A 22,457-nucleotide genomic window follows, 5' to 3' on the forward strand; every position below is an offset into this window, starting at 1 on the left:
ATGAAAGCTTTGAGACCTCTATTATTTGTAGAATTTCATAAAGAAATTGCCGACTGGCTCTCGTGTCGGATCGAGTATTTCATCGGATGTTTGGCTCGGCGAGGGTGCGGTTGGATCGGGTTACACTCGACCTTATATCTTCGGTTATTTGCTCCATGTTACGCACCCGGTTAATTACAGGTTCGGAATTTATACCGCAATCGAGGCTCGATCCGTTTTCCGAACGAATTCACGTCAATTCCTCGGTCAAAGTTCGAAGTTCCGATGCTCGGAATTAATTATTTCAGTACAGAATCACTGTAACGGACGGAAAAAACAATCACTTTTCTCTCAATCACTCTCGGAGTATAAAACGGACTCTTATAACTACGCTATCAGACAATATCACACATCTAATTCATATATATATGTACTTGTAATTTAACCCTTTCAGTCCCAGAAGCCGCTATAGTGACGCCATTTTTTTTTCTTTTGTCATTTCTTTTCCATTCCATGTAAAATCCTGATTTTTGTTTGCATTTTCCGGTACAAAAAATACTTACACTTTGGAATTATTAGAATTTTTTTTTTAATCCACAATTATTTGTAATTGTTATAAATAAACATATGTAAAAAAAAATGGTATTTTCGTGAATGTAATCCGTTGGCGGATAAATTTGACGATAATCGTATACTAAAATCACTTGAAATTCATTGGTCAACAAACAGAGATCTCAGAATGGCCATTAGATTTACATTATTCAATGCATAGGGGTGCTTTTCACCCTTCTTAAGGGTGCATAAAGATAGTATTGGGGTTTACACCTATTCTCGACCTAAAATCGTACTGTCCTAAAATAAATATTCACACAAATTTCATTCAAGACCACCATCTAAAACATTTGATATTCACCCTGTTTTCACCCCATTGTTGGGATTGTTTTTAATTTTATTAAATTTGACATCAGATTCGCAATCAGCGTCGACAAATACGTACTGAATTTCGTGACTGAAAGGGTTAATAAGCGTGTCGAATATTTTCAGTGTCAACTATTTCTTAGTATACATACATATTTTGTTAAATATTTTTTTACCCTCCCTCTTTTTAAAGGTAAAATAATATTTTATGCTGAAATTTTTTTCGGAATGTAGACTTCTTGATTTAATTCAGAAGCTTTGCAATATCCTTCATATAGTGTTGGAGCTTCAATCAAATTATGAAACGAGTGCGGTTTAAAATTGTTTGTAATGTAATTAAAACTCCGATCGTTTGTTAATTCGATTTTATTTAATTTTTTTTCCACTCAAACTTCATTAGGTATTTTATCGACGGCTAAGTAATTAATTAGAATTAAAATATTATTGTATGTTGAAACAGTTTTATTTCCCTCAATCGAGAATTATTTTCCAATTACGGAGGATTTAATGATTTATTGATAATGATTAACTGATAATTATCAACACTTATCGAGAAGATAGTATAAAGTTAAAAAGTATAATTACAGATAAGTGTCGCAGTTTTATTATAACCGTGATAAAAATGTTTGTTATCATCATTATCCTAGCGTAGATATATAGACACACATTCGCTGTCAGAAATTTTTTCATCTCTTTTTGTTTTCCTGTTTTTTTTTTTTTTTTCTTTCATCCGTCGTTCAAGTTTCGCATGCACCTGACGTATTTCACAGATCCACCTCGGTTTGCCAACGGCTATCCCCAACTGTACTCAGAATATCACGTCTTTCGTATACCTTTGTTGTACGAAATATATATTCAATTTGACGACGACAGAGCTGTAAAATTCACTTCAAAAAAAATTTTAAGGCATAAATATTCCACGATATTCGGCCAGCCAGGGAATTTGGAATCTCGACGTTTGACTAATATCATAATTATTTTCCTACTTTATGCGTGTAATTTAACCCCATGTATTTCTATTATTGTAACCAAGCACAAGTCGAACTCTAACACTTATCGCCTATACAAATTAATCCTTCAATTCGGCTGATCGATTTCATTTCAAATAACTCATTTTACGATTGAAACAATCTCATCTTATTAACTTTATCGTCGACAACTGTGCTTTCGACCAATAGACTGTGTGATAAATTTTTTCTTTGTTTTCTCGAATACGTAAACCAGGCTCTATGAATATAATTTCGAATGATACGAATCCCAGTCGAATTGAATAACTAAATAAATCGAGTTATTATGCATTTACAATAATTTGTCCACTTCTCTATCTATTCGTAGTATGTAACACTTTAATTTATCGTATTTCGGAAAGAGAACGGCAGTAATGAAAAGTAAGGGAGACGAAATTTACGGTCCAAAGTACGCGTACATTATACAGGAAAGTTTAATGAAACTCGTTCATGCCGGGGAATCTGCTGCGCGGCGAGATGAAACCGAAGTAAGGGGGGGGGGGGGGGGGCATGGTGAAGTTTTTATTTTATACTCCCGCAGAGGTTTGCAGTCTGTGGGATACGGAAATTGAGGCGATTGCGATCGAGTTTTTACCCCCATTTTTTCTCCCTACCTCCAGATCCTATTACTAATTGTAAGAATTCGTTATTTATTCACACTGAGAGAAATTTTTAGTTCCGGTTACCGCTCGGTTCTTGACTATTTTCATTTTTTACCACAATCGAAAAATATAGTTCCAGGTAAAAAATAAAAATTATTTTTCTAAAAAATTACTATTCTTTCTCATTACGATCACTGTTGCTAGATTTTCTTGCAACTGTTGCGAAAATTTAATGCTCGTGCAAGGATAAATTGACGTCAAAGCCTTATTTAACTAAAAAGGTAGAGTAAAGTTGAGAAACTGATAGCGCAAAATGGTTAGGCGTGTACCTCGTTTTTCGTAATCCCAACAATATTCAAACAGTTTTTTTTTAACAATACCTGTCTTACTCAATTTTTCTAGTTACTGTAACAAATGAAATTTTTCTCAGTGCAGTTATGAACCGCGCTTTCGTTATTCTCCGTTCTTCGCGTACTTACACACGTGTAGTATAATTACTCGAGGAGGTCTTGCGGGTCGATTTGGAAAAGAAGCGGAATAAACCTGCAACACCCGAGAGAAAAGTCTCGGGGAAATTACAACCCTGTGGGAGATAAATCGAGGAAAACACGCCTCGACGTTAGCTACCTAACTTCTTTCCTCTCTACCTACTTCCATAAACTTCGAGCTTTTAGACTGATTGCCAAGACTCGCGAGTACTGCTTGCTTCATCACGATCAATCCGGACCAACCAATCCTGAAAAATTAATTTCTATCCGTAATTTTCAATCTTCCTAATTCCTGATTTCTCTCTCGATTAAAATTCTTCGCAACTTCTATTATCCTTGCTAAGTACTTCGCGATATATATGTATACATTAAAGTTGGAGTAAAAATCTGTAAAAGTATCTTACGATTAATCCCCATTGTCTCCTATTTTTTAAGCAATTTAACGATGCTTTCTTTCACGGATATTTAATAAATCACAAATCGAATAGCTTGCAGTATTGATAATATTCCAATCACGTTGACAAAAATATTCAACACTTTCAATACAAGCATTTGCTTGAGAGTGGCTAAAAAAAAAAAAAAAAAATTCAAGTCAGAAAACCTGGAATAATTATAAAGTCCTACGTGTGTCGCTCCTCAGATTTCATTTAGGTGTGTTTAATTATATGTATACCGGGCAGCATGTTAATTCCGAGGTTCAGATCATATTTTTCACGAAGGGTTTTTCGGTATACCTGATACCGTGCATACATCATGCATTCATTTACGCATAATGTATTCAAATAACAACCGTTAAAAGGTCGCGTTATTAAAAAGCCGCTGGTTTTATTTGTCAAAGAAACGCATAAAGCTCGTGCGACCAATTTCCTCTCTCTCTGTCTCTCTCTGTCTCTCTCTCTCTCTCTCTCTCTCTCTCTCTTCCGTTGTCACTCGGTTTCTACAAACAGATATAATACATCATTTCAACAATTCCTACCACGTTACATGTATTATTAATCCGTTTACAACGAAAGGCGGGTTGTATATTACACGCGTGTTGGTAGACGAACCCCCCGCACGTACATATTCCACAACAGTTGGACGAAGGAAGGAAATATCCGTCTAACCGCGGTTTGTTTCATCCGGTACCTACACAAATTATTATACCTTGTACCCTCGGTCAGGCCAGGGCAACGATAATTAAGGTCGCAGGCCGAAGGGTCGAGCATATTTGCCTTGTCTCGACCACCGAATCTTAAGATTTAATAGAACCTACAGTCTGAAAAAAAAGTCAGAAAAGAAGAGAAATAACCGTTTTAAAAATCTTGAGCAATGGGTTGAAATCCTGCCGATGACGATGACGGTTTAAATTGAATTAACTCCGGTGATTTTCGTACGATTTTAATTGTTCTGGGAATGGTCTAAAAAATGTTCCAGAAATATCAGACAATTGTACAGTTATACCGTTTCTACTCACGCAACACTATTTTTATACACTCCGGTGTAACGATTCGTGAAAAATTCTCAAGCCGATCTCTAAAAACATCGACGGTTAAGAAAATAAGCTCGAAATCATTGGAAACCGATCGATTTATACACCAGAATTTTTACATTTTGAAGATTTCAATAACGACGAATGTTGTTTTATTTATTCCTGTTCACCATCACTGGTCCAACTGACATAATTGCTGGGAATTCTTTGAACGCTGTTTTATATTTTCCTAACTTTTGTCTCAGACTGTGCATCACGTTCCGCCTTAAAGGTGAAACGGTTCCGATATCAAAACAAACAAAAAAAAAAAAAAAAAAAACCTTGGATAATTATAACTATATATTAGATGTAATTTTGAACAAGCAAAGTCTTAAATTGAAATTTCATTCAATTACTCAACTAATTTATAATTTTTCACTAAATTTTTCTCATCACACCTTTGTTTCCAACTTTGGAAATAGAGAGAAAATTCACCCACCGTCAAACGGCGTTGCGTGTCGGCGGATCGCAGCCTGCTTTAACCCTCATCTACTCTTCTCCATATTATTCTCATGCCAGCAGGTTAGAAGTACCTACACATCGATTTTTACCTACCAACTTGTTCTACGCGTGGTAATAGTCAGGTGGTAACTCGAACCTTCCAGGTCACGTGGTACGGCTGATGCACGCAATTTACGGGTGTGTTTGTTTGGTTTGCGGAGATACGAGTTGAAAGAAGGGAAAATACAATGAAAGAAATGCGAAGGAGAAAAGCTCGGGGTGATGCGAAGAATGTTGGAGGGTATATAAGGAGGATAACGAGCCAGGGGAAAAAGAGTTATGAAAGAACATTCTCAACGGTTTATATTCCGACCCAACTTTTTCTCATTCCTTTTCAACACAGTGTCCTTATGATTTACTACTATCTTATACTTTCCCCTGTTTTCACGAATTTTCTTTCACACGTACGGCATGTAATAATTATTTTTATCTATCAAACATTTTTCACCCCGATTCGCATTTCAACTTATTCGTCGCACGTATAATGAGAATTTTTCCGTCAAGCTGATTTATTGTCTGCTTTTAATTTTTATCGTTTGCGTTTGATAAATTTTTAATTTAGATTTAACGGGTTTTTGCAACAGTTTTTTTTTTTTTTAATCTCTTTCAACAACAGGATTCACAATAATTTTCGACCCCTTTGAAATTTGTATTTCTGCAAATAATTCGTAGCCGGGTACGAAACGTGAATTTGGCGCTTTTTTCGCGTTTTTATTTCTATCCCAGAAAGCGGACCGCTAAGATTTATTCTAACATGGTTTACAGAATTTTAAAAAAACAGCGAAGTACCGATTTTTTAAACTTTGGCAGCAATGATGTTGAATTCTCGGTTAATCGACGAATTGCAGAAAAAATGTTCCAGCCTGTCGGTTAATTTCTGAATCTGGTATAAAATCTGACCCTGTGGAATCTCAAGAAGAGTACATCTATAAAGGTCAAGCCTCCTTCGGAAGCTCAGCTTTTTCATCGATTATTATCTCAAGTTCTTTTCATTCTTCTTCTCCAGGTCCGAGATCAGTTTTCATAACAATTGACAGACTTTTCTTTTTTTTTTTTTATTTTTGCCTCTATTAAGCATCAACTCAGAATAAATTCCCATTCAATTTATGACACCACTCTAACCTCGGCTATTATTATTTTTTCACGTTACAATTAGCGCTCAGTTGTGAAAAATTTCACGATATGCATACACGAACACTTCGATTCTGATTAGAATAATTTTGTTCATTTATTTATTTATTTTTTTTTTTTTTTTGTCATCTCCCCACAGAGCATGAACATGAATCTTGTAGTTTTTAGTTTTACTATTTCCCTAAACATGATCCGCTGGCAAATTGTTTGGCATAAGTTTGAACTGCAGCGAGGCAGAATTAGATTGCTATTATATTTGCCCCGCAGAGTTACAGTCGGTTCATATTTCGCGTGCTCAACCGTCGGATTAATTATCGTACTCAAAACTTGGTGTATAATACGGAGAAATTTCGAGTTACGGACGGGAGTTGTTACACTTTTCGTTTCAGGGCACGCGGTTCGTTGGTTCGGAAAATCCGTAAACTTGTGAAAAGATAGATGGATAGCTGCGCTATTCTCGGTAAACAAACATCAAGTCAAAATATACCGAAAGGGCGCAACTTCGACAGGTCAAAGTTCGAAAAGTGGGAAAATGAGAAAATTAAAAATTCTGAACGATCGAAGATTTGAGTATATTTTAATCATTGGAATTTCACTTTTCCTTTGTTGTTTCCTCAAAATTCGACTTCTTTACTTCAAGTTTCGTCGCTAAATAATTCGGAATTAAGCGCTTTCGAAACCTTTCAAATTCGGAACTTCAACTTCATTTCGGAATATCTCCACCTTTTGCATCAAAATTCGTCTCGTTCGAATTCGCGTTCGCCATTTCCTACTACGTACTGCCATTGTTTGATCTCTATACGTGTTTACTGGGTCAGACGAAAATCCTTCGCTCTGTAAGACCCTAGGCTGCCAGCCTATACCTATCGAATCTAAAATCAATAACCCCCAGCGCGCTTCTCTTCTCCAGACATTTTCTTATCCAGCGAACAGCTCGAGAATTTCCGCGAGCGGAAAAACCGGTCGAACAAATCAACCGTTCACGGATTGAACAATTATTGGTAAGCTTTAAACCGGAGGCGGTGCCGTCTTACTCCGAGCTGTAAAAACCGCGAGCGCTTTTATGCCTTGAGAATTTGCGGAAAATTGGTAAATCTGAACTGCGCAATATGGGCTCTGCTGTTTCGTGCTGTGTTATATTCTCTTGTTTTTCAATTATTACAGGAAAATAATTTCTCGGGTGAAATGTGGGGGGGATGAAAGAGATCACAATTTCATTTCTGCCAGGGATATTTGCTTCGTATAAAAACCAGAACAAGAAAATATATTATTTTATCTGTCGAAGGATGTTTAAAATAAACCTATGCGTAGAAAAATTGAAAATAAGAATAACTGTCTGTAAGGGTATAACAACGCAATTATATCTTACACCGATACAGTCTTGATTATAGCAAAATGATGATTCGTTTTTTCGTAAATTTCATTAAATGTCGCATTAAATTTTTTCACCTACAACTCAATATAAGAAAAATATGAAATATAATCCATTCTTGTCTCTTATTTTCGATCAGCTACAACTTGACGTGTATAATCAGCAATATTTTCTCATTTTTTTAATCTAAAAAGCAATAAAACCAATTCCCCCCCCCCCGGGTGGGACATTTTTATTTCACCTTTCTTGAATCTTTTGCCGCGATACATATTCATAAATTCATATCCATATGAAGAACGTCGCCGTAAATTACCCCGCCTTAATTAATTGGGCTTTGTGTATCGGCGTTGCTCTCTCGCCTTGGCTTCTCCATTATTTCCCCGATTCTATCGCCTCCCTTTTCGCCTCGGCTAAGAGCTTCGTCGTTAAGGCAATCTATGCTACATTTAGCGGATAATTCACCTCGTCAAGAACTGATCATTGCATCTTTAGCCTACATCAGCTACCAGCTTCGCACGTCTCGTCGATTTTCGAACAGGCTGATTCGATCATCGTGTCTGTAAAAGAAATTTTGCCTATCGTTACGATCTGTGTTTAATTTTGTATATATTCACAAAGACCAATTAAAACATTCGTAAGCTACTGCTAAAGATGATTCACGACCAAAACATGTGTGTGTTTTTTTTCTTTCTTCTATTTCTTATCGGAAGGAACTATACATATGTAAATTTTATCGGGTTTGCAAATTGTATAATACATGAAATCTTTTCCTAAGAATGGTCAGATATTTTTTGATCTTTTCTACACTTCACATTCTCAATTCGCTCGTGTTTATTCAATACCTATTTGTTTAATTCACCTCGAGGGAATTGGATCAATATAAATTTACATAACGATACGTTCGCGTAAAATCGATTCGCGTCTATGTACATGTAATACGAAGCGTATCCTACTTATGTAACTTTTTTCTTTAAATACAGCTAATTTACTGTGTTTTGTAAGTTTTTATTTTATAGTGTACCATTAGACGATTTAGGAAAGCAAAATAGACCGTTATTACGTAGATGCAAAGCTTGTCTAGCTTAGCAGTAAATATTTATTCTATTTTCTTCTAATTTTCACCGCGTTTATCGCACAGACTGAAATTGTACAAACTATTTACCGTGTAACAAATTTTCCATCATTTATCTATCATTATTCTATTTATCTTCTTTTTTTTTTTGTTTTTTTTTCGTTCTCTACGTAACATTAGAAATTTATTATTTTCGTAATATTTTATACTTATACCAAGCTGCACGTGAAATTATGTATTATTCGCGTTATTCTGCACGTTGAGATTATTCACAAACGTATATCGTAACCCTACTTTTCTATTCCTGCGATACGGCCGAGTTTTCCCCGCGTATAAATAAATTACGAATGTCTTTAATCGGGCTGCCGCTCGACGTTCCAACGAGGGACTGAAAATGATAAAATAATAAGCGTAAAAATTTGAGCGTTATTCAAAAGAGAGTAAGATGAAAAATATGCCTATTATAACATACATTATACAAAAATTTCGCTACCCTCGTTCGTTCGCTTGGCTTCACTCTATGTATAGGGTATTTTATACATCAGAGAGAAACGTTGAAAATCAAAGGCTTCTCGGCGAAGAACAAAAAGGATACAACACATGTACATACGTACGTACATACATACATTATACATAAAACTGTCCTTTGAAGATAATTAATGAAACGCTAATTGCTTTTCGGAAGCTTTGCTCGTACTCGCGCGATTCGTTGCCAAATTTACTACCTAATGCTAAAGCGTCGGTGTAATGGGAGGGTAGAAAGTTGTGGAAAATTTCTGTAAAACGAGGCTCAAATTTTATCGCCTAAAGTCAGCGTGGCCAATTATTTCGTATATTTCGTAAAAACTTTTTCATCCCTGTCATTGTCACATATGTTCATTGCACGTTATGTATTCAAATATACAATAACGCGATGTAATACGTTTCGCACTGCAGTATTATAACAATTGTTAACAATAAGATGAATTCTACGATGATTTTCTACTCGAGCTCAGTATATGTTTACGACGACTGAGAAAACTTGGAAAATCGAGAAAACAGTCGGGGAATTTAAAAAAAAAGACTGGTCTTTTAGTCCGTCGAAGAAATAAAATCTCGTTTTTATACAAACTGATATCGATCTTGAGAAAAAAAAAGATTGCACTCAAAATTTTGTTCCATCGTATAATTTCATATATTTCATGTATAATATTACTTAATACCAAACCTTCTTTGGTTTTTTCTTTCGAACGGAAAATCGCAGGCTATTGTTTGTAAATCGATAGCCAAACGGTGAGGATAGTTATCAGGTAATATCAAATGTATTAGCAGTGAAAGCAAATTTCATTAATCAGCGTTACGTTTCTTGGAAAGTTATTGAAAAAAAGATGTTATTTTCAGGCTGAAATACCTGGGTAAAAGTCAGGGAATTTCCGATTTCTAAAAAGCGTACGAACCCTGGATCGTAATTAAAGGCGAAAATGCGAAATGTATGAAGATACTTATTAACGAGAAAAAAATGTGAGGAAATTTTTCACGAATCGAAATATGAAGCCACAGAAACTCGACGGCAGCCGTATCAGTTTCATATTACGGATACTTGAATTCACACACTGCAGCGTATTTCGCCAATAGATTCTATGTCGCGAAACTCTGAAAATGCTAAATTGCCGTCTAGATTACAGCGGATCGCGGTCCATTCCTACCGATACGTACATACTGTATATACCATGTACCTTTTATACATATGTACTATCTATACATGTACCCGGATATTGCTGCCCGGCAGCTGTTCCAATTCCAAATCAAAATTTTATTTCTTTCATTTTACGTCCGTTATTTTCACGCCGTCTCAACGCTTCAATATTGTTCCATCGATTTTTCAAAAACCGCGACGACGATTGTAACAGTAACTTATTAAAGACGGTTCAAAAGTTTTTTATAAAAAACATCGTCATTCTTTTTTCCGTTATTTCCGAAACTCTGTGTAATTCGGGTGTTTGGTAATATTCACAAAAAATTATGAACGTTGAAAGACGATCGTAAAATTATACTGGATATTGTAACGAATTTTGAAATTCAAAAAAATTACTTTCGGTGGTTAGACAAGTGTTTGTGCCAATTATGACAGTCTTACCACAGACCAAAAACAACGAGAAACGGTTCGTTTTTCATTTACTCATCGGTTTTGCTTTTTCAAACTTCTTTTCAGCTGAATACGGAGTGGGCACAAGTTGAAGTGATCAATTTGATCAACGATGGAAGCGGTCTTGGATTCGGAATCATTGGCGGACGGAGCACAGGCGTCGTCGTCAAGACGATACTTCCGGGCGGAGTTGCCGATCGCGTAAGTCTGTTTTATATTAGCGCGTTCGCGAGGACAAAACAAAAAAAATGGAACAGAGAACAGAAAAAACGGTTGCAAATAATTCACAGGGAAGAACGTACGAATGCGACATAATCGCGAAGTATCTTACGTTTTATTTCAACTTTTAATCCCGCACGATATTTCGATCCAGGGTAGAAACAAAAACAAAAAAAAATAACAATAATAATAATAATAATAACAATTGAAATGAAAATAAATCCCGTCCCTCATCGTTGGCAAATAAAAATTCACGTTTTTTCTCTCCTTTCTTCGTGAAATATCTCCGTGATGAGATTTTTTTTCTAATAAATTATCCGCGTAACGAAGCAAACGGAAGTGCGAAAGAAGGGAAAAAGAGAGGCGAGAGAGAGAGAGAGGTTGGACCTGAATTTGCGATACCTACGGGAGATATTTTCGCGAAAGCTCCGAAAGAATCAGCGGGTTTGTAACAGGTCGTGAGGTTTAGATTATTGAGAGAGATACTCGGGAGGAGTTTTGTTTTCTCTATGAAATCAGCAGGGCGAGGTTGAAATTCTCGGGTGAAAAACTGGGGCGGCATAACCGGCCTTCTGAATGAAATTACAGGCACACGTTAATGTTCCCTCCTCTCATTCCCTCGTCTTTGTGCCCCGGTGATGAATGAATCCATTTGCATTGTCCGAGGTTCTACGCACGTATGCACGACTATTTTGCCAACAATCGCACACATGCAAGTCGTTACAATGTGATACGGGATGAAAATTCGCTCGTTATAAGCGCAGAACTCCGGGTATAAAACCTCATCCGAGAACAGCGGATTGTTCTATTATTATACTCCCTTTCATTCGATTCTTACACATCTAGTTTTATCCCTAATTATACACCTCTCACCCACCGTACGTGAATTTGATAACAATTTCTGCCATCTTGTTTGTATATTATATTTGGAAACGAGAAAAAAAAAAAAGAAAAATTGATCAGATCGAAAAGAAAACGAGTAAAACGTGATATTTATGCATTAGAAACCTGACATCTGTACGATTAAAGTACAAGCGACAGCTATTGCAGTAGTATTTTATTACGCGTACCGCAGTGCAGTGTCTGCTTTGACTAAGAGTAAAAGCTATCGATCAGTAAGCTCTAATATCGACGAGTCTTTTCCGTACATAAAATAGAGACTGCAGGTCGAGTCTCTCTTTTAAGAATGAAAGGCGCTAAGAAATCACCTGCATCGCTTTTCCTATCTCCTAATCGTTTCGTCTCGAGGCTGATTCGTCTCCTTCCCTCCTCTCGCGTTATCTTATTTCTTTGCTTCCAGTTTTCTTCACCTCTACAGCATAGCTGTTACGTACCGTATAATTATTCGTCGTCCTCTCTGATTCTCACATTTATTTCGTGCTACGTTCTTTTTTCTATTTCCTTATTCACAACGTATCGATTTCCCCGTCACGCGCTGCAGGATAACAGACTTCAGAGCGGAGATCACATCCTGCAAATCGGCGATGTCAATCTTCGGGGAATGGGGAGCGAGCAGGTCGCTGCTGTCCTTCGTCAATCCGGGACTCACGTTCGCCTCGTCGTCGCTCGTCCCGTCGAACCGACGTCTCCGGATTACCAGGTAATTGAAATATCGATATCAAGTCCCAAGAATTATATTTCCGAGAGTAATAAATAAATTTAAAAAAAAACAAAAAAAAACACGAACAAACAAACCAACAAAACATCTTATCAAAGTGAAAGTATAAAGAAACCTGAAGAAATGTTCGAAAATCCAGGTACAAAAGCTCGGACGAATAAACACTGAGATGTTTTTTTTTTATCAAGCTTGCAGCGTAGCCACTAAATACGTCGTACATACACACACCTATAGATATATATCTATATATATATATATGTATGTATACATGTATATGTATGTATATTTATTGTACAACTTTTTATTATATTTCATTAGCGATGAATCAGTTCCGTTTAACGAAGTTTTAATTTCGTTTACATTTTGTGTGTATTTATTCAACAGTCACCCACCTTAATAATTTACGCGGATAATTTCACGGTGGTTTTACGTGTACGGGAAGTGTTCGAAAAATATCGAAAAATATCGAAAAAACAACCAACTATAAATACGAATTCAATAACTCGAATTCGGAACTAATCTTATAAACACGTTTCTTATTTTTTTCTCGCTTCTCTTTTACATATCAGGCACTTGGAAGCCATGCTCCGATCGTTCCAACAAGAATCTTGGGCGATCCGGACGAACTGGAAAGACACCTCGTGCACAGCGTGCCGGAATCTTGCAACCGAAACGGTCCTTCGGGTGAAAACAATTACGATAACGGTTACATGTACTCTCAGGAACCAGAGAACGAGATGCACGTATGTAAAAAACTAACAAATAAATAAATACGACATTAATGGCAGTAATTTTTTTTTTTTTTATGAACAATAATGTCGACGTAGATTCTTTCTACCCCCGCACGCAATTGAATAGAAAATTATGAGACAAAGAATATGAAGAAATGTTTGGAGAATTCTTTTGGCAATAGTCGTTAATTTCAAGGCTAGATCGACTGACGCGGGTGTGAAAACTGTTTCCAGGCACGCCCAGGACTCATTATGGACGTTGTGCGTAATCCCGTTCCCGTCAGTGCTGTTCCTGTTATCGCGACGACTCCCGGCGGCCAAATGCCCAATTTGCCAGTCATCTCGATGGACCCGCTGGACGTCGGCAGTCTTCCGGAAATGGAGCGATTCACCGTAGAGCTTAAAAAGGACATTTACGGCCTGGGTATCACAATAGCGGGATACGTGTGCGAGAAAGGTTTGTGTAATTGGGATGGAAAGTAACCGGAACCTTCACTGACCAATTTCCGTGCTTCGCTCCTTCGCTGATTTGTTGACATTCTGTAACATTCTGTAATGTTATCCCGCGCGCAGAGGAACTGTCGGGGATTTTCGTCAAGAGCATAAGCGAGGGAAGCGCCGCGGATCTCAGCAATAAGATACAAATAAACGACCGGATAGTCGAAGTCGACGGCCATTCTCTTCAGGGATACTCGAATCACGAAGCTGTCGAAGTTCTCCGCAGCACCGGGCAGAGCGTCACTTTGTGCCTGGAAAGGTACCTTCGTGGCCCCAAATATGAAACGCTTCAACAAGCCATCGCTGCCAGCGAACAAGGCCCTCAGCAACCCGGATCACCGTCCATAGCCAGCCTGCCAAGCTTTCCAATCAGCGCGGTGAGCGGGGAAACAATTTTTTTTTTTTTCTTGGAGGGGTTCAACCACTTGTCGTCGGTTTTTCTGCACAGCGGATTTCGAAATTTCAAGGATTTGCTGAGATTTCAAAGGATTTCGCGAGATTTCACGGGGTTTTTTGTAACTTTATAAGGTTTTTTTTTTTTTTTGTGATTTCAAAATTTCAACGATTACATGATATTTCACATGATTTCAAGAACGTCGAAGAAATTTTTATGACCTCATACGATTTCGTGAAAAACGTAAACGAGATTTCCAGAGTGATTAGCCCCTCGGTATCCTTTCAATCGTTTGTCGAACATATCGAACAAAGTAAAGTGACGATATTAATGTCGAAAATTTTCTTCCATTCTGTTCAGGACGGGGAAACAACGACGGAAATCGAGCCGGAGGGTGAATCGCACACGACTGTCGATAGCTCAGTGATGCAGGAAAGGGAACGCGACGATTCCGTCGGATTAAGAGACGAAGCTTCGAACGTTGAAGCGCTGCTCAGCGATCCGTCCGCCGAGCTGACCCCGCAGATAAGAGCTTCGATAAAGTCCAAATGGCAGAAGATCGTTGGTCCCGATACTGAGATTATCGTGAGTAAATGGGGCAAAAATTAATATCCAGCACAGATTTCCTCCCCCACCACTCTTGGCAAAAGTGACACTCGAAATGACCGATGCCGAATACCTGTTTACCGAACCTTGTCGCCCGGTAGGAAAACCTGATTTAATCGTGAAGGACTGAGAACAATAGAGAACGGTACCTACGTTTCATTGAAATGAGACCACGCTTTTGTATGAAAATTTTTCGTCCCATTTTTCAGTGTCACGTTAACAACTCCGAGGACAACACTTCCGTAGCGACTCTCTTCTCGTCGCTGAATTTCGCTACTGTTATTATATTTTCAAATACATCGTATCTGCTCGACTATACATTTTTATTCGTGTTACGACAGGTAGCGCAGCTGAAAAAATTTGCCGAAGGTAGCGGTTTGGGTATCAGTTTGGAAGGTACGGTCGACGTTGAAGACGGCCAAGAAGTGCGACCCCATCACTACATTAGATCCATACTTCCCGAAGGACCCGTCGGACAAAACGGATGCCTGAGGAGCGGGGACGAGCTTCTTGAGGTGCGCTAACAAGCTGATCCGTGTTTGTTTCATATCCACATTGAAGGAGCTTGGAAGTTTCCGATTCATAATTTAACCCGTGATTCGCGTTGCTCGAATTGAAGCTCTCGCGGCTTTTCTGCAAATTCTCATCTATATTCCAACATCCCCCGACAATAAAAAAAAAAAAAACATTTATCTCGGGATTACTGAAACCGATTCGAATGTCTGAAACGATAAAGCTCCCGCTCTTATTTTTACAGGTAAATGGATACCGTTTACTTGGAATAAACCATATGGAAGTTGTCAGTGTTCTTAAGGAGCTGCCTCTCCACGTTCGCATGGTTTGCGGAAGAAATATCGCTTCGCAGGATCCGCTTTGTCCAATTGACACAGCTCAGCACCAAGCGGCTTTTCAAACACGAGTACGTTAGACACAAGTTAACGCGAACACGACGCTTTTAATCGACATAGATAAATGCCTGTAATGTTAATTCTACTTCTTCTTCTCCTTTTTTTTTGTCATTTTTTTTTTCATTTTTTCAATACCATCGCGTTTTTTCGTTACCTTGCTGCATCGCAGAGCATCCTAGGCGGTTCCCTGCAGAATTTATTACCAGCAATGGATCGTCTTGTGAAGGCTAAATCTGACGGCTCTTTGGCATCTACAACAACCACGGCAACGGTGACGGACGCAAGTCTTAGCAAGATGAAATCGCGCTCTCTTGAACCTCTGACAGGCCTTGCCATGTGGAGTTCGGAACCGCAAATTATTGAATTGATTAAAGGAGAGAGGGGCCTTGGGTTTTCGATTTTGGACTATCAGGTACGAACAATTTCATACTCTACTCGAATTTAATTCCGAATATTGTGAATTTCTACCACCGTCTTCTACAATCCGACTGGCAGTTTCTCGCAGAGGATCAAAATGTTGGCACGATTAGCTTCTACTCACATATTCCAATGTCGACTGGAACTTTGCAACAGCTGATATGAAACTGAAATTCTACCAAAGATTTCATGAAAATATAGTAAAAAAAAAGGAAAAATATATCGCAAGATGCGCTTTTCGTCGTATTTCGATGGATTTCACGAAGATTCTTGTCACAGTCGTGCCTTTGTTCACACCGTTTTTTCAGGATCCGATGAACCCCAACGAAACTGTGATAGTAATTCGTTCACTGGTGCCTGGCGGTGTGGCTCAAGTAGACGGGCAATTGATCCCAGGGGATCGCTTGCTCTTCGTGAACGATATTGCACTGGAGAATGCAACGCTGGACCAGGCAGTTCAAGCGCTGAAGGGTGCGCCGAAGGGAACAGTGCGTATCGGAGTAGCTAAGCCGCTGCCTATTCCAGATAGCATTGCCCAGGTGAGCGGTCAAGACGACGAGATAGTTCATGTTCTCGATGATGATAATAAGAAATATTTCATACCGCATATCGCGGTCACCGATAGTCGCAGACAAAGGCAGGAGTATTTTAGAGAAAGAAAAATTAACGTCGTTCAACCTCCTCATCACATGGACTTGATCGAGGGGCTGCAACATCAGCACAATCTCGTTAAGTCCGAAAGCTTTTAAGGGCTGTTTGAAATTTTCTCCTCACACTTGTATGATATTCAGTTCGATATCGCGTTGCAGGTTTTTCTTTTAATATCGGGCACCTTGTTGTCGGGGAAAAATTTGTCCACTTTTTTAGACGGCAGCTGTTAATATTTGCGCACTTACTAGCGTCCATACATTCGATTTTTTTTTTCTCTCTTTATTTTGATAATGTTTTACCAAACGAAAGTATGTAAGTGCCTTGACAATTAAAAATTGAGAATTCTCAGACGAATTTTATTATAAACGATACATCGACCCCCAAGCGCCTGTAATTATTTGCTTCGTGGTTTAACGTTTGGTAAATCGTCATCGGGTGTAGACACTCGGGTAATTGTATAATCCGTCAACGAAAATTTTGGCACCTCTGTAATGCGCGTCTCCGGACAATGTGAGCATTCAAGTTTTATAGGAGTTTAGACGGACAATGAAGTTGCGACTGGTGGTCCGTTCAAATTACGATAAGTAGATGATTTTAAATGGATTAATTTAATTTTACGCTGGTACACGTTCGGCGCAACTATCGTCAAACTAGTATTTCGGTTATAATTAGGTATTTTTAAATACAATACATTCTAACAAAATTCATTTGTAATCAACGATAGACCGCATCGTTGATCATTGCAACTGTTAACTTAGTTCTAAAGTGGACTAAATATGGATCAAATGAGATTTTGAAATATTATGGTATTATAATATGGATTTATGATAGAAAATTGATTAATATTTATGATAAATAGAATTCGTAGAAATCTCGCACATCGTTGGCGTATATTTCGAATTTACGAGCTTTTTTCACACATCTTTGAATTGAATCACAAATTACATTGAATGCCTAAATCTCTTTCAATCATTTTATACATGCACACACACTTGTAGCTATATACACACATATATGAATATATATTTGTTTTTTCGAATATATGTTAGTCGTTTGTATATAATTACCGCAATATCGTATATCAATTACAACGATCACATTCATTACGACGAATTTTACAAACAAACAAGCATGTAACTCATACCGACTTTTCCGTAATTTGATTTATATGACACGTTCAGATATTTGATTCATATCGACCAATATTTAATGACAAACAGTATTCTAGGGCATTTGCTCGGTATTTTTTAATTAAAATCTTTGATATATATATATAACTATAGCTGCTTTTTTTCTCTCGGACATTCCATGAATCATTATGTACATAATATTTTGTTGATAACGATTGAATATTTTATTTTTATTCATGTTCGTTTTTCTTTACTTTTACAATTATGCGCGTAGTTTTTACATATTTCAGCACGTCGCCGAAACAAGGCAGGTATTTCTCACGTCTTTTGACTATGTGTTATTATTCCCATCTATATATTATATATACTTTGTCTCAGTTTTCTGACAGTTTATTTGTCTGATTTTGTTAATTCCTTTTTTCATTGTTGTCAATTACGCTTTACTCCCCGATTATGTTAATTTTTACGTTTTAACGGTTTCGTTGTAAATATCAATGTTATACAGCACGCTACGTATTAAAACGCACCCGCTAAAATTTATAAATATAACTTAGCAAAGGAAGGAAAAAAAAAACGAAAATAAGGAAGAAATAGGACGCTGCAAAATTTGATAAGACTTCTTTGTCAACCGTAGCTTTCATTTTAAATTTCGTGATTTTAATACCAAATTGACATTTATCGATATATTAATAAAATCTTTAACAAATCATTACTAGAGTTAAAAGCTATGCAAAGTTTTTCGAAAATTTATTGAAAATAAATCGTAAAATAAACTGCAACTTTCATTATAAATGAATGAGGAAAAATTCACCCTCGGAATCGTCAAGTATTGGCATTGGGGATTAAATTATCAAGTCGCACTGCTATTCGTTGATCTCACGAGAATTTCCTAACTTTTGAACGTATGCATAAACTAATATGCATAACAAGTAACTCGAAAAAATGGCAGCACCAAAAAACAAAGTTCCGATGTATGTATACATGATACATATACGTACACATATGTACTTATCGAATGTCTTGACATAATAATTCCTCGTATTACCTGAAAATTGAGGTAAAAAAATATACGGAGTATTAATTCGTATTTAAATATATACGAAAATGTATAATACAAATAATAGTAATTCTGTAAATACAATCAACATATTTATCTTCCGTTATGCATGCGTTTGCGAATATACATTTTTTCCATTTTTTCTCCATGTTTATCTTTCTTTGAAATACACTCATTATTCCATTTCGGTATTTAAATAATTGACAAATTATAACACCATTTAAATACGTAAGCATATCAAGATTAAATTCTGAAAAGTTATTACGTAATAGTTGAAATAACAAAAATAATAATGATAATATTAATAATAATAATCAAATAACGGTCAAAAAATTTCAAACCACATCGGAATTGTAATTGTTAACGATTGTATTTTCGGAATTCATATATATATATATATATATATATATATATATATATATATATATATACATACATACACATCATATATAATAAACGGGATGCTGTTTACCTGTAAAATTGTTATGTTTTGTTCATTATGTATAGCCCCTTGAGTCTTTCCATTTATCCTCGCATCCGTTATTCTATCCTAATTTTTGTGTTTTCATTTTGCATAGGTATCACGTATATAATTTCTGTTCGTGTAATCATTTCACCTTTCGATTTATTCTTATGATTTTTTTTTCTCTGATTTTGTCTACTGTGAAATTGAGTTTCCTTGTCTGAGAAAACAAATATTCAAACAGAAAATATGCATTTAGTATTACAATGTATCCGATGCTTGGTGATTGAAAAAAAAAAAAAAAAAACTTATTCAAACACGGGATATTTTCACAAACACAAACGTTTCGTTTAAACCGATAACGTAATGATTCAGGTTTCATCGGTGTAACTTGCCATTTGCTAATTGCCAATATTTCGCAAATCAATGTGCACAATAATTTATACATATAAATCAGGTATTGTTTAGCCGTTTTTACGTATAACGTGAAAAAAAAAAGTATTTGAAAAAAGTTCGTTGATGTTATTTTATCGAACCGATAGATGCAACGTACAATTGAAACTGCACTTTCTAACCGAGGAACGTGTCTTGAACGATAAATGCATACGCGGTAAGTATCATATCGAAATAATATAAAAGTATTCTGCCATTCACTTTATAATAACGTGAACAATTTATAATAACACGTGAAAGATTATATATTCTTTTCATTTCGTATACTCAAAGACAATAATTACAATTATACGCTGCGTAATGTGAACAAAGTGCTGCGACCTTTTGAAAATCTTCGTTGAGCGTATTTCAGGTCTTATTGTTTAGGTAACAAAGGCGCGTCTTTGTTTCTAACAAATTTCCCTCAAGCTCGCTGTATAAGTGATTCCGTTATACATACATACGATAATCAATTTGACGAATTTGCGTCTAAAGAGCTGCTGCACGTGCGATTTCAAGTCACGTGTCCACGTGCATTAAACATTGCAGTTACATAATGTTAAAAGTATAAAAATAAAGGAAGGAAAAATGAGAAAAAATTTCGTTGCGAAAAAGTTATGTGGGATGGTGGCGGAGAAATGTTTTTTTTTTGATAAAGGAAACAAATATGAGAACTGCTAAGTAAGTACAAAAAACAAAGAAAAAAACAAAAATGTAATAGTGAATGAAAATTGCCTGGTAGAGTAGAAAAAAATTTTTTTTTTTTTTATAAAAATATAATTGATTGGATATACATATATATATATACACACTTTGTTGTAACAAACGGAGCAGTGATTAAATTGCCTTTGTCTTCTTTGCAGTTAGGCGAAAGAATGCAAAACGAAACAAAAAAGAGACAGACTGATCAGATACTTGAGAGACTTGAGAGACAGAGACACGTAGAAACTGTGAGAAGTCAGAGAACAGAAAACCAGAGCCGGTGATATATGCGGTAAATATTAATATATATCTATATATATATATAATTATAATAATTCTCTTTTTATTGTAAAAATACGCCCTACAACGATCTTAGATCGAGAATAAATTAACATTTCTAAATATGTGAGTATACATCTTTTTTTTTTTTTTTTTCTTTTCATCACCGTATCACTTTTTCTCTGTACCATACGTGTTATTCTTATACCTATATACGCATTCATACCACACGTATAAAATATGATAGCTGAGAATTTGTTACATGCCATTGTAGGTATGTGACATACGTATATGTATGTATATTATATGTATATGTATAGATTTTCACTACTCACCGGCACTTTTCTTCACTATTATTATTGTCATTGATGGAAATGAGATTTTCAAATACATAATGCTATTATACCCACATAATTATTTCAGCTCGAACGCCATGTGTTTGTGCGCGCGCGTGTGTGTGTTGCTTTTTTTTTTTTTTTCTATTTCTCAAGAGCCAAAAACAGCTTTTAATTCTATAAAATTTTACGTCGGACTATGAATGTACAGATAGACGACTTAGCGATAAATTGATTCGAAGAAAATAAACAAATCAAAGAACGGGGAACCACGGACCGAGTCTGAAAGACAAATATAAACTACGTGAAAAGGTTTTTAATCGAATTCACTTCGCACAGCTGAACAATATTGTCTTCTTTTTTCTTTTTTCTTCTTTTTTTTTTACAATTTCTCTCCTACATTTTTTCCCCTCCGTCGCCTTCAGCTCGACTATTCTCAACTTTTTTTATTTTATTTTTTTTAAGCTCTGTCTAAGCTTGATAAGAGATCATCATCTTCCGCGTAGACAAAAGATGAGCCCATTCTACGAGAGAATTTCAACGCGCACTTCAGAGCCACTGAATCCTTTTAATTCTAGACGAAGCTTAATCTAGCCGTCCAATATCCACCTCGGGTTCCCTATAAAGTCCTTTTATCACTCGAAGAGTGTCTATTCGCGAAGGGAAAGTTTCATTTAAGGTGTAGACTTTATAAACGTAATTCTTTCGCAGTTTACTTGCTGAAACGAAACGTGCGTTACATACTCAAACAAATTACATTCTTGGCGAACGATGTATAATTAATCGGAATATCTGTATCAGGATCCGTGATCTTTGTTATCGATTTTTTTTCTTTTCTTCGTCTCACCGAAGTTCGATACTTTTTCTTTTCATTTCTCTAGTAAAAAAAGCTGATTGTAAACTAATACACGCTGATTATGAACTTTACTTTTTATTAGAAATTATAATAAGTACGTAGAAAATAACACACTGCCTTTCTCTTGTTCTAATCATGCGACTGCCTATGGCTGCCAAATTGATATGCCTCATGCATATTCTTTTCCACTTTAAATTCTATGAACTAACCGAAACAGGAGTTTTTGTAATTTTATTCTCAGTTCAGCGCACCGGCGATTAATCGCTGATTAACAATTCTGAAGTTTATCCGTACATGCGGCATACAAATTTTAACTAGCAGTATGAATTTCATTTTATTATTATCATTGTTGCAGCTTATAAATTAATGCTTACTTCAAGCGAGTGTGCGAGGACCTTGAAAATAGGCGTATTCTGACAAGTGAAATATATTTCTAAAATAATTTTTTATTTTTTA

General features: G+C 36.3%; 1 protein-coding gene across 7 annotated transcripts in view; it reads left to right on the forward strand.

The window, feature by feature from the left end:
* The window catches only part of LOC124305311 (uncharacterized), a 166,018-nt gene that overhangs the window by 55,986 nt on the left and 87,575 nt on the right, over window positions 1-22,457 (forward strand). For 6 of the 7 annotated variants that reach the window (XM_046764566.1, XM_046764571.1, XM_046764564.1 and 3 more), the window contains 10 exons: window positions 10,772-10,906; window positions 12,366-12,524; window positions 13,112-13,285; window positions 13,508-13,730; window positions 13,847-14,148; window positions 14,526-14,750; window positions 15,113-15,286; window positions 15,529-15,690; window positions 15,849-16,091; window positions 16,405-16,635. In XM_046764566.1, the coding sequence (XP_046620522.1) occupies window positions 10,772-10,906; window positions 12,366-12,524; window positions 13,112-13,285; window positions 13,508-13,730; window positions 13,847-14,148; window positions 14,526-14,750; window positions 15,113-15,286; window positions 15,529-15,690; window positions 15,849-16,091; window positions 16,405-16,635 (2,028 nt within the window). The remainder of the gene's footprint in view (window positions 1-10,771; window positions 10,907-12,365; window positions 12,525-13,111; window positions 13,286-13,507; window positions 13,731-13,846; window positions 14,149-14,525; window positions 14,751-15,112; window positions 15,287-15,528; window positions 15,691-15,848; window positions 16,092-16,404; window positions 16,636-22,457) is intronic. The other variant, XM_046764570.1, reaches the window with a different exon arrangement.

The sequence above is a fragment of the Neodiprion virginianus genome, chromosome 5, assembly GCF_021901495.1.
Source record: "Neodiprion virginianus isolate iyNeoVirg1 chromosome 5, iyNeoVirg1.1, whole genome shotgun sequence".
Lineage (NCBI taxonomy): Eukaryota > Metazoa > Arthropoda > Insecta > Hymenoptera > Diprionidae > Neodiprion > Neodiprion virginianus.